The 13,072-nt window shown below is 39.9% G+C and overlaps 1 protein-coding gene across 1 annotated transcript in view; it reads right to left on the reverse strand.

Moving 5' to 3' along the window:
• The window catches only part of LOC110856549 (neuroligin-4, X-linked), a 90,232-nt gene that overhangs the window by 25,845 nt on the left and 51,315 nt on the right, over positions 1 to 13,072 (reverse strand). The window contains exons 6-7 of the mRNA XM_022105034.2: positions 1,793 to 1,901; positions 1,640 to 1,715 (exon numbers count right to left, since the gene is read on the reverse strand). Coding sequence (XP_021960726.1) covers positions 1,640 to 1,715; positions 1,793 to 1,901 — 185 coding nt within the window. The remainder of the gene's footprint in view (positions 1 to 1,639; positions 1,716 to 1,792; positions 1,902 to 13,072) is intronic.

Below are 13,072 nucleotides of genomic sequence, written 5' to 3' on the forward strand. Positions count from 1 at the left end.
AACCGCTATATTAATTTCAGATTGCTTTGTTCTTTTTCCTCCAGAATCAAACAAATGAACGAATAATGTACGTAGATAAACAAAGGGAGCGCACAGTTCAACGAAATTCGACACCTTGGGCCCTTTTACTGCCAAAGATCAAAGACTTTTGCTTCGTCCAGTCTGGTCCAGGCCAGTCATAATATGTGATCTCGTAATTAGAGAAACCGTTTGATTTCATTTCACGGCTACAACGCAAATAATATAATAATGACCGACATGAATCCGACGAAATTTAAGGTAGGACTTGATGACTCATCCATAAAATCAGCACATTTTTAATAATTTCTTGGGTCTGGGAACTTATTTAAAAATTCTGGACGACGAATTTGTGGAGCATGGAGTTGACTATTTAAAAAAATATACACTCCAGATTTTGACAGTTTTTGAAGGAGGAGGTCTCAAGTTTAAGAAATATAAAAAAATTGGAACTCATCGAAGCTGCCTTAAAAAACTTCACCGCCATTTTATTAACCTATTTTCTAACTACAAATTTGTCGTCCAGAATTTTAAAATAAATTCCCAGACCAGATAAATGACTAAAAATGTCTTGATTTTGACAATTTTAGTGATGACTCATCGAGTCCAACGTTACGCAAAAAACCAACGTTGACATGTCATTGCTTGTTCACACATGTAACCAACCGCAAAGTCAAAAGTGGGCTGCAATTGCGGTCGTTTGCAGTGATACGATAGGATCTGATTCTGTCCATTTTGGGGACGAGATTGGTTTTTACATAGCGCTTCTGACATCCTTTTGACGACGACGGGATTGTCGCATTGGGAAAGTATATAGAGTTGTGAATTGGCAATGGAATAAATGATGGGACACGACGAGTGAAAGCAAGCGAGGTGACGTTCTGAATTATTGAAGAGTAGGACAGACTACATCGAGGATGAGATTTTTCCTATCAACCAACCAACCCCTTGGTATCGGCATGATGGAACGATCTCTCTCTCTGTCTTCTTTGAATTGAGATCACTGCAGAACTACCATTCTCACTTTAACCAATTGCGAATCAAAGCAAATACCATTTTGCATGATGGGTAGGATCAATAAGAGAGATGTGGAGGGGAATGTGGAACTTGCAAGAAGTTAGCCGCGGAAGCGTGGGGACAATATTCATACGGTTATTCGATGTCCCTATGTCATGTAAACCCCTCCCTCTTTTATTCTGCAATGTTAACTAATGTCCCCTCAGCTTCCGCGGGCACTGCTTGCAAGTTTGTAATATTTTCCCATCTCGTCCCACCCGATCGGGTATTTATTTAGAGTGGAGTGTACTTTGTATTTATAAATTAATTGATAGGTTCATTAAGCAAATATAAAGATGGATCAAGGAAATGGCAAATCAACCTACTTCATGCAATATTCTATAATATGCAGTTAGCAAAGCTAGCGTTTTTTGTATTTTCGCAACTCTCCCGATCTCATGAGTTTAGTCAAAATTTTCGGGTAGGATATGCAAAATGTTCAGAGGACAGCACAGGATGAATAAGTTTCGTAAATTTTGCAAACTCGAGAGATAAAGAGAGTTACAGAAATTAGAAGAGCGCAACTTTGCTAACTGCCTGATTATAAACGTGGGCTGGGACTTACCTCAGACTCGAGAAAATATTGAAGCGGAATTTGCCTCAGACAATGAAGCATCGTTGAGGGCGGTTCTGTCGGACATCTGTGAAGAGAGAAACAGAGGTCAAAATTCATTCCTGCGCTGGTCACTAAAAAATATGGCCCATTCATTCAACTTACCGAACATCCGTTGCAAATCGTTTAGCTAACGCTTTGCCATTCGATAGTCCAGACGCTAACGGGGACACGGCCGACCCCGACATCAGGATCACGCGGTGGAACAGTAAGCCTGAAATTATATAATCCAGTGTAATTATTATAATTAATTCAAGACTAGACTCATGATTATTAAAGGGGATTAAATGCAGCAAAAGTTTGCGAATTCAATTAACAACGAAATAGTGTTTTTTTCGCACTCTACCGATTTTGACGTATGATTAAAATCTTAATTGTGTGCATAAGAATTCGTAATAATATTCGGGGGACCTGCCAGCAATCATCGCGATTCGCGATAAAATCCAAAATGTGCGAATTTTTCAGCATTACTTTCACCCCATATCAATAAATACCTAAACATATATTCACATAGCTCAGCTACCGACACTGCAACTTGTCACATTTCCCAAACATACGAGGAGGTTCACCCGCTCTTAATGAGATGAGATGATCCGCACATAAATAAATGATAAGACAGCAATATTGCAACTTGTCATGTCAGCAATTTAGTCCCAAGTCGTCGTCCTTATCCAACCACCACCACCACCCCGTCCGTACATACTTTCTCTCCCCGCAGGTTAACGAGGGGACCCAGTACGAGAAGAACATATGGAATAAAGTTTGTCCCAAAATGAGACCGAGTAAATCAGTTGAGAAGTCAAGTCAAGTGACATCCCCTCAGGTGAAGCACGAGCTGTTACTTTTCCTCCTCTCACACTAATGTCAAATCCTAATTCTTGGGAGACAGTGATTGATCAAATTTATCCAAGTTAGTCAACTGAACGCAATGTGCCACAGGCTGGCTGGTCGGGTAGACGTGGACCCAAAGTCCAAATCCTATTCCGCCTCACGTGAAAAATTTCTCAACCAAGCTTTCTCTTTTTTGCCAACTACATACTGAAGAATCGGCAAACGTAAGTAATATGTATACGACACGATCTCCTCGTCCAGTGGCCGCGGAAGCTGTGGGGATATCTGGGGACATTAACATTGTAGGACAGGGGAGGGAGGGGTTTATATAACATGGGGGCATCGAATAACCCTGGGGACATTACCCCTCTGTCCCCCACCCTTCCGCGGTCACTGTCCTCATCCAGCAGCAAAGTTTGATGATATGGATGATGGAGGAGGAGGTGGAGGTGGGTTGGTCGGTGGAAATTTATTTGATTCGTAATTTTCAATCCATTCATCCAGCACCGATATTGCTGCTACATACCAACCAAAACCAACCTTGTTTAGATTGCTTACTCGTCTCCATGTATGACGGGATATGGGATGGCTCGTCACTTTCTGGTTCTACTGGGGGAAATTGGAATCAAGCAACTTTCACTCCAGTCCACGTGCAGAGGAAGGAGATTCTCCTGACTCATCGACAGTTTTCATCCACATCCACCTTCACCATGCAAGTTTGACGAGGAGTGTTGGCATCTGTAAGTTTTCCATTATCCGCAACCCTGCCAGCCAGACTTTCCCTTCGCTCGACTATTCCCCGCTACTTCGGTAGGTAATGCCTCATTTCATGGAGAAATTGCTGATAGTTGATGTGCTCAAGTGCGGGTTGTTATCGTTTGAAAGGAAATTACACTCGTAACGACCGGCCTGATTATACCGCTGTATTTCATATATGTGCCTGGCTGGCTAGTGGCTACATAGCTCCGTCCGGACACAATTGCATTCATTCATTCACTCACTTTCAAGATAATGAGGTGTAACAGGCTATAGGGTTGGACTATGTATGAAGGAGGGTTCAAAATACGGATTTTTTACAATTTTATAGAAAATCGGGTACAGCCACAAAAATTTTGTGGTCCAGATTTTTCTGCTTTCTCAGTTCATTTCTACTTTATTTGCATTTCTCTCTCTCTCTCCCTTTCATCTGACGGAAATGGTGATGGGTGCATAGTAAAAATCATTTATGCCTTGAACGGCTGCCTGTGTGAGAAGTGTCCAGTCAGCAAAAGTAGGGCTGGAATATTAAAGATATTTTATTTGGAGTCAGCCATTGCTTGCTAATATTATCTGGAGAATTATTTGATGGGATACTTTCTCCCGGGAGAAAGTGTCGTCGTCGTCGTGATATTAATTCACTTTCTGTGGTTTGGTCTATTTCATTTACAACACTGCATACAATTGACCTCGTTTTTAAGAAGTAACAGTTTTCCATAATGCATGTAATAAATGAAGAGATGTATTATGTGTTGCTGTTTAAACGTGCATGCAGTAAGGTTCGTGTGAAAGTGCAATTAGATGAAAATCAATGAAGTCGCAGATTACGGAAAGTGTGGAGTTACTTATTTGCGATGGAGTTTTGCAAATCGTATTGTTTTTCGCGCAGCCAGTTACAAGAAGTGATTAGTTAATTTAAAACGTAACAAACAACCCACTTTCTCCATAAGTAAGAAATTAGTCACAATTTGTGCAAAGTTTAAACAAAACTAAACAATCAGGTTGCAATCCGCTTAAACTATTTAAGCAATATTTGCACAATTTGATTAAATCAGTTCGTTACTAACTGATGCAATTTTCCGTTCCAATTTTGCTCTCCTAATGCTCGTGAAGTATTAATTCTGCAGGAGTATTCAGATGATAATCCTACGTAGGTAGGCTTTCACATATTAAATACCATTGTTCATCCCTCTTTGCATTTGCCCTGCTTATGTTTGTGTACATAATTGATCCATCCATACATACGTAAATATCTGGGACGAAACCCGAGATTTTCGGCTCGTGTGTGCATTACTGAAATTCAACCCGGTCAATTGTGTTGTGTTGGAAAGCTTGAGTTTCTACTCCTCCTCTCAACTTGCTTATCCTTCTATTTAGCTTTAGGCGTTTATACAAGAATGAACCTAATTTAGTAATTTAGTCCGCATTCCGGGCATAATGTTGTTCCCGACAAAATCCAAGGTGAGTAATATGGCTAAAATGACACCCACGCGTATAGTGTCACACGTTCTCTCCTATAACCACGTTCCAATCTTAAATCTAAATTCTTGTGGGCGTCTGGGCGACAGTGTTTCGGGTGAAAGTAACCACGTGCAAGAAATAGTGGGAAGAAAGTGGTTTCTTCTTACGGGTATTTTGACCTGCAAGAAATGTGAGGTTCAAGAAACGACGCTCCGCCGCACATACTTCATACGGGGCATGGCTAGATGGCGCATATTTCTTGCACTTTCTCCCAGTTTCTTGCACCTCTCATTTTTTGCATTTCTTGCCTTGCATTGCAGGAAATGTAGCAAACCTGACGCATATTTCTTGCACTTTCTTGCAGTTTCTTGCACCTCGCATTTCCCGTTTTACAGTTCAAAACATGTAGCAAACCTACTAAAAACGAAACACTGCTCCGCGAAAATAAAGTAACTTGCTCTGGATATTAGATGTAAATAAAGTACAAAATTTTCCCCATCCTGGGCATGTTTATGTTCACGTCTTTTGAAAATATGCCTATTTACCTATTTACTCGCAATATACATATCACATCACACCCGGAGTAGAATAGCTTTCACTCCACAAATATGAATCCTGTCAACGTCCCCCAAAAACCAACCGAGACACGACGACGACCATGTCATTCTCAGAGAAAAGATGGGAAAAAGAAGAACGAAAAAAGCATCACATCTTCTCATTGTACTTCATTCATGCAGAGACGGCGACCAGACCGGGCTGGCTGGCTGGCTGACGGAGAGCAGCAACCTTATCAGAGTGTCACTAACCGATGAAGAAGACGACGCAAACTGAAACTGAATGAAGGGAAAATGGGATCTCTTAATACTGCGAGGCCGTCACAATCACACCCTCCCATCGCATCATGGAATCGGGGGCACTGTTTGAATTCTTAATAGAAATATGAGACACTTCGCAGCACAGGGTATACTTTTTTCAGACACTTTTTCTCCCCCCTATTTTTTACGGTGGCCTGTTCAAACTGACCTTTCGGATGTGTGTGGATGGCTTACACTCTTAGAAAATTGGTATTAAATCATTACTGACCGAATGACATATAAATGTGAATCTACCGGCACAGGTAATAAGGGCAAACCCGTTTAGTAATGCTGTAGTAATTAAAATTTACCACTGAGAAACAAACTACTACCAGTCCGATAGGAAGTTATTACCAGATCGATACCAGTACGGGGTGTACACATTCTAGAAAGTTGGTATTAAATCATTACTGTCCGGAGAATATATGTGACTCGAGTGCCACTGGTAATAACGGGCATTACAGTTAATAGTGTTGTGGTAATGAAAAATTTGTCATTTAGAAAGAAACTAGTACCAATCCGATAGGAAGTTATTACCAAATCAATTCCAGTACGGAGTATATATCTGACTCTACCAGATTTTTAACAGTGTGTATAGTTCGCCGCGTAATAAGCTCCATACGTAAAAGTTGTCCATCTTTTTTATGTACGTATGTATCTCCCACTAATTTGCGACTAGTGTGTACCAGAGTTTGATGAAAACCCGTGTGTGTACAAGAGAAAAACTGTATCTCATTCCTCCATCCAACAAGTAATTTCACTCCTTGTGTATTTTTCGTACAATGGAAGCATGAAATTTTTCATTTACAGTTTCTTCACCTTCATGAAAACAAGCAGAGTGGGTGAGACAAGATATTAAATTTTTCATTTTCTTTAGAATTTTAATATAAAACAGGCCCAGCAGGTTCTGGGGCTTTCACTCGACTTGCACAATTCTGCCGAGTCTGCCTCCGTGTTTTTTATGGTTTTTGGTGTAAGATTGGCATAAAATGATGACAGAGAAAGTCCAGTTGTTCTCCTGCTTCGGCTGATTTTTAATATTGTACGGACTCGATAATAAATAATGAAGAGTGAGGAATTTTTATTTTTTGCGTATCTATTTTAAAGACGGGCCCATTTTGAATTGAAAAATAGAGCTGGGTGCAAATTTATTTGGATGACACCCGTTCAATTCTCTGTCTGCATTATGTCTGGCAGTCAATAGGAACAATTGGGTAGCATGGTGTTGAGTCGTAATGAGATGTAAATCTGCAAATTCCTACCACCAGTCAGATATTGACTAGTGAGGCGGATAATGAGGAAAGTGTTGTGAAATGGGATTGAATAATGTTATAATGAAAAAGTTCCCTCATCTTTTTTGGGGACTGGCTGAATAAAAAAGCTATTTCTTCTTAACAAGGCTTTCATTTCGGGCTATACTAGACATACACCAGCTCAATTCCTGCTTTTTCATCCGCCTCGCACCACCACGGCTATCTTTCTCTCATCCTTTCTCCAGTGTTTCGGGTGAAAGTAACCACGTGCAAGAAATAACGGGGAGAAAGTGGTTTTTGGAGGTATTGTGACCTGCAAGAAATGCGAGGTGCAAGAAACTACGGCGTGGCGATATACTTCATAGGTCCACGTGGCTAGATGGCACATATTTTTTGCACTTTCTCCCAGTTTCTTGCACTTCAAATTTCTTGCGTTTCTTGCTTTGCCGTGCAACAAATGTAACACTGGTGAAAACCATAATTTTGAAAACCACAAAAAACGAAACCCTGCCTTTCTCTCCTCAATTCGAGTGACAACAAGAGTAGTATTTTTGTACGTTTTTCTCCCATAACGCTGCCGCTCACCATTCTTATTTCCAGGAGCAGTCGGACATTTTTACATAACAATTCGTTCATAAGTTGTAAGTTGCATGGCGTATCAGCATGCAAACCGGGAGGTAAGCGCGACTAAATCTTCCAAAGCTGCCACCTCATTCCGTCTCCTTCACAAATAAGGAATTTTCTCCACTTCTTTTCTCCACCACACTTTGGGTAATTTGAAGATAGTAGATAATTTGCATAATCAAGGATGGAAATGAGGGAAAATAAAGGAGGAGAGAGAGAAAGCCATCCAACTTTTCTTTGTTTTATCTCTCGACTAATTCTTCCCCGTGATAAATACTCTTTAAATATTCTTTTTATAAAAGCCAGCCCAATTTTTCATATTTAATGCGGACCGAAATAAGTTCCCTTTTATTATTATGATAAAGTACTTTTCACGTTACGGCGCAAACAAAAGTGTGCATGTGCTAAAAACCGGTTCAATTAAAAAGTGAAACTTGTTCCTCGAGAGTAGTTTACTTTTCGAGATTTGCTCCAGATTTGCTTCCTAAGTTTGTCGGGGATGCATGCATAAACCGTGAAAATCAATATATTTGGTAAATAACCGTTATCAAATCCACTCGAGATCCTGCCTCATAAATAAACCGTTGCAAACGAATATAAAAAAGTGGCGACATACAGTATGTAAAATGTAAAATGGTACCACATGAAAATTATGTGATTTACGACCTTTACCCTCATCCTCACGGTTATGGGTTGATCGGAGGTCAAAAATATTATCTGCATTGATTTCTTGCTGAAATTTCCTTTAAAATGACAGCACGGTGGGAGAAACGGCGTTTGATTATGTTGCGGCGTTCTGGAGATATCTTCCCCACAGACGGACAACCGGACAGACAAAACGATCACAACAAGCGTCTACCTCCCCTTAATCACGTGAAAATACGAAATTTTCATTTCATCTCCGCAATAATGAATCTGGCTTCACCGCTTTCACCTTGGCTTTACCCATTGCACTCGAACAAACTACTCACTCTATGCACAAAATCTAAGAGGATGGTAATTCGTTTCTGGGAAAGAAATTCAAGAAAAAAAACAGGGATTCTAAAGTCTCGAGGATGAGAAGCTAGCAGCTTTTTCTTATAAAGTACAGAATCCCCGGCTTAAGTGAGTTCTGAAGAAAACACTCCACAACCAACTCATTCACCACACGGACACAAAAACTAGTGCAAAATCACTCAATATTTTTCAACAAGCTCCCAATCTCCAAACAAAATGTGGGTTAATATAAGACAGATTTTCCCCCTACTCTTCCTCTTGCATATACATTTTAGTTATTCAAACTGAGTAAAAAGAATGTCGAGGAGAAAGTTAACATTCGCGTATTCAATTTGATTGTTTATTAAATTTATGTACATACCCGGCCCAAGAAGAGATGGATGAAAAGTTTCAATGGTTTCGGATATGAATTTTTCAAATATCAAACAAAATATTTCTTGCAAACTTTCAACCGTCTCTCGTTCGTTGTCATCAACGTATTCGCCCATTTCCTTTCATACGTACCCGCACCACCACTTTTAGCTCGCTCCATAGAATGAAACTTGAAGAAACGCATTAAGGAAATATAAAAGGCATAAAATTCTTAACACACACTCAAATCTCGGATTTGCATTAGCAGCGAGAAGAAGAAACATCCATTTTGTTCCGTCTCCTTTGCTCGCTGGCGTATCTTCTTATTCAAGTGTAACCTCGGTGAGTTTCATTTCAGGCGAGTCATAGTCGTACGTACGTACGTATAACTACTTTTGTTCCCCAGAAAGTGAAGCAATAAGGAACAGTTCACCATTTACCCTTCATTTTAATTCGTACTACTAGTCGAAGAAGGGGGAGAGTTGGCTACCCAGAGTTTCGGGTGAAAGTAGCCACGTGCAAGAAATAGATGGGAGAAAGTGGTCTTTTGGAGATATTTTGGCCCGCCGCTATAGTTCATACAGCGCGAGGCTAGATAGCGCATATTTTTTGCACTTTCTTGCACCTCGCATTTTTTTGCGTTTCTTACTTTGCAATGCGAGAAATGAAACACTAGTAAAAACCATAATTTTTGAAAATCTTGCAAAGTTTTTGTTGTAAACTACCTGCAAGAAATTTGGCGCACATTTCTTACACCTCACATTTCTTGCGTTTCTTGCTTTGTAGTGCAAGAAATGTAGGAAACCGAAACCCTGGTCCTACCACGGAACCAAAGTGCTCAAGAAATTGCTTCATTTAAACCATTTCAAATTTGACTGAGTGCATTTGAGCATTGAACAAAGAAGAAATGAGCACAGCCGAATCACCAAACATACATCTCTAAAGGTGCGGATGAAATGAAACGTGTGTGTGTGTGGAGCGTAGGGTGGGTGGGGGTGAGATAAAGGGAGAAAGCTATGAATTTTACATGACGATTTTACATTTCCTTCTAATATGGAGTAATGTGTACTAAACTAACCAACTTTTTATTATGCAAAGCCACTATTCTTCTTCCTCATGGAGACGCATTCTCACCGAAGACACGCATATTAATCTGAATAGTCTATCCCACCAGCAGAAGAAATAAATCTGAATGATATTCCGCCGGTTGGGTGTTCTCTAGCGGAGTAATAATACCGTCGACGACGAGGACGAAGACAACGGTGACGCTATCCCTTTATTAAGGAGGGGAAGCCTTTTATAAGATCGTTTTGTCCGTCTGTCTGTCCCTTCGTTGGTAGGATTACTCGTGAATGCAATGACGTGTAGACTTGAAATTTTTAAATAAGCTCCTAACGTCAAGGAAATGACCTGATTATAATTTGAACCCCACAAGTTACACCCCTCAAGGTCAAAAAGGTCAAAAATGGTCATCTAAGAGTCAAAATGTATGCATATGAGAATTTAATATGAAATTTAACCCCGAATCCAACGTCGACTTTCATTTTGACCTAAAAGCTCACGCAAGGTCATCAAATATTAAATTGCATTTCTTTGCAACAAAATTTCCCAAATTTTGAAAACACGTCAGACTTGTCAATTTCAACAGATTTTGAACAGGAAAAAACAACGTTATATTCATTTTGAGGTATGATACACTACTTTCACCCCTCGATTACATGCGTTGTTGTAACGGTTTATTCCCCATCTTTTTGCTTTCACATTTCCTCTCTCTCTCTCTCCTGGTGGAAATCTCATCGCAACCAATATATGTACCCCGCCTGCCTGCAATAATAATATAACATCCTCCTCTCCACCTAAAACTATCCAGATTCTGCCCTAGAAAATCTCAAGTTTGGAGTAAATTACTAATAACTTTTCCCCATTTTCACCATTCTTCTTTACAGGTCATTTATTTCTCCCTTTGCTAATGGGTCAAAGTAGCGTGCGGCAATTAACTCTGGTTTAAAATGGAATTTATCATCCACTTTATGACGTGTTGTTTCAAAATGGGTTACTTATTTAACTCAGATAAAATATGGTCCCGTTTCAACCAAAAGAGAGAAAGTCTACCTTTCCTCTAACTAATATTTAATACGGGGAGGAAAAAAACCTCTTTGAAAGATTGTATTTGACCGGAAGCTATACAAATAGGATGGAAATTTCGATGAAATTGCAAAATTTTTAAAAGACTTTGAAAGCGAAGATGTGTAGCATCCATCATTTAGAATTCCGCAAAGGAAACGAATAAAAGGAACGTATAGCGACAGTTAAAATAGCGGATCTGAATAATCCTTCGGAGCAGGAGGAGAGTCACCGCGGTTGAGAAAAAATCGGATGCACGACTGCATAGGAGATTCAGCACTTTCTCCGTTCTTCGAAGAATCGCGACATTTCAAGGAAAATTTATACCTTTCCCTTCCACTCTTTACACTTTACTTTCTCTCTCTTTCTCTTCGCCCTCCCAATTCAAATGTCTCCTTTGAACCTTGACTGGGTGAGTGGATGTGCACATATATAGTTAGCTGGCCCGGCATCATCGTCTCACTCATCGTGGGAGGAAAATTTCGGTAAGATATTTATTCAGTAAAAGCAATACCAAACCAAAGGGAAAGGCAAGTAGGCAGGGAGGAGGAAGAAGAAAGTATTAATGGCAAACATGCATCTATCATCGGGTGAGAGAGAGATTTATACACTGTTAAAAATCTGGTAGAGTCAGGTATATACTCCGTACTGGGATTGATTTGGTAAGAACTTCGTACCGGTTTGGTAGTAGTTTGTTTTTCAGTGGTAAGTTTTTCATAACCACAACACTACCAAAGGGTAATTTGCAAATAAAATTTGCAAATGTCCCGGTCGAGTCATATGCGTGCTTCGGTCAGTAATCATTTAATACCAGATTTATAAGAGTGTGTTAAAATCTGGTAGCCACATATGTTCTGCTTTGGTATTGATTTCCTACGGAATTGGTACTAGTTTATTTCTGAATGGTAAATTTTCCACTACCACCACATTACTAAACGGTAATGCCCCTTGTTACCAGTTCCTGTTCAGTCATACATATGTACTCCGGTCAGTAATGATTTAAAACCAAGTTTTCTAAGAGTGTACATACATAACAGCTCCCAAAGAGTCGTCCCCACACGCACACATTACATCCTTCACCACCACCACCCGCTTTTTTTTGAGGAAAAGAGAGAGAGAAAGCAAACATTGCAAATTCATGCAGGTGCCTGCCACAAATTTCGATCCCTCTCTCTCTCCGGATTTTTCTAGTCGATCCCAATTCTCACTTTAGTTTCGCACATGGTTTGGATTTGCAATTGCAATCGGGTCACGAGTCGAGAAGCTCGTGGCGGAAGTAAGCCAAATATATATTTTTCCCTCTCTTCCTCTCCCAGGTTAAGACGTTATCCACCGTTTTAGATTCGATTCACACAATCAGTTCAGGAAGGGATGACGATTTAGAGAGTGCGTCTCCTTGTATCGGGGCTCCACACACTGATAAAAATTGATGCTCTTCCCTCCTCTCAAGAGAATAAAAACATTTAAAATATTCTTCAAAAAAGAGAAAGTCTTCTGGTCGCCCGGCGTCGCCATGAAGTCCACGACGAAGTAATTTGACATCCAACAGACCATGACTTTTTTTCTGGATTTCTCTTTCCCCGTAAAAGAAAGCCTACGAGTGGAGGAATCACATCGCATCTGATTACAACTGACTGGCTGGCCAACCAGTTCTCAGTTTTACAATTCAACGTTCGATTTATTTTTGCGATACTGGCAGAGAAAGAACAAATATTGGACAAACGGATGGCTTCTAAATCCCATATACATGTCAGGAATGCTTATTATGCTGGATATTAGGGGACAAACGAGTAGAGTAGAATGGAATGGGGACAGAGAGAGAGAGGCTTCTTTTACTGGCTGAATTTGAAATATATGTACAGCTGGATAGCCATGTTTCTCTGGATGTATGTGAAATATATATGTGACATACATACTTGTGGTTTGGTTTGGACAGTGAACAAGCTAACCCTGAATTTGTCATCTCTTTCTCTCTCCTTCTCCGATAATATCTGTTTCTCGTATTTACAACGAGCCATTCAAATTTATGCGAATCATATGCTAGATAGTTTCCATTCTCTGAAATTTTGATACATTTTGCATATTCCATTGTAGTAGATAAAGTGCAGATTTGGAAATTAATATGAATTGGCCAG

Source organism: Folsomia candida, unplaced genomic scaffold (assembly GCF_002217175.1).
Source record: "Folsomia candida strain VU population unplaced genomic scaffold, ASM221717v1 Fcan01_Sc016, whole genome shotgun sequence".
Lineage (NCBI taxonomy): Eukaryota > Metazoa > Arthropoda > Collembola > Entomobryomorpha > Isotomidae > Folsomia > Folsomia candida.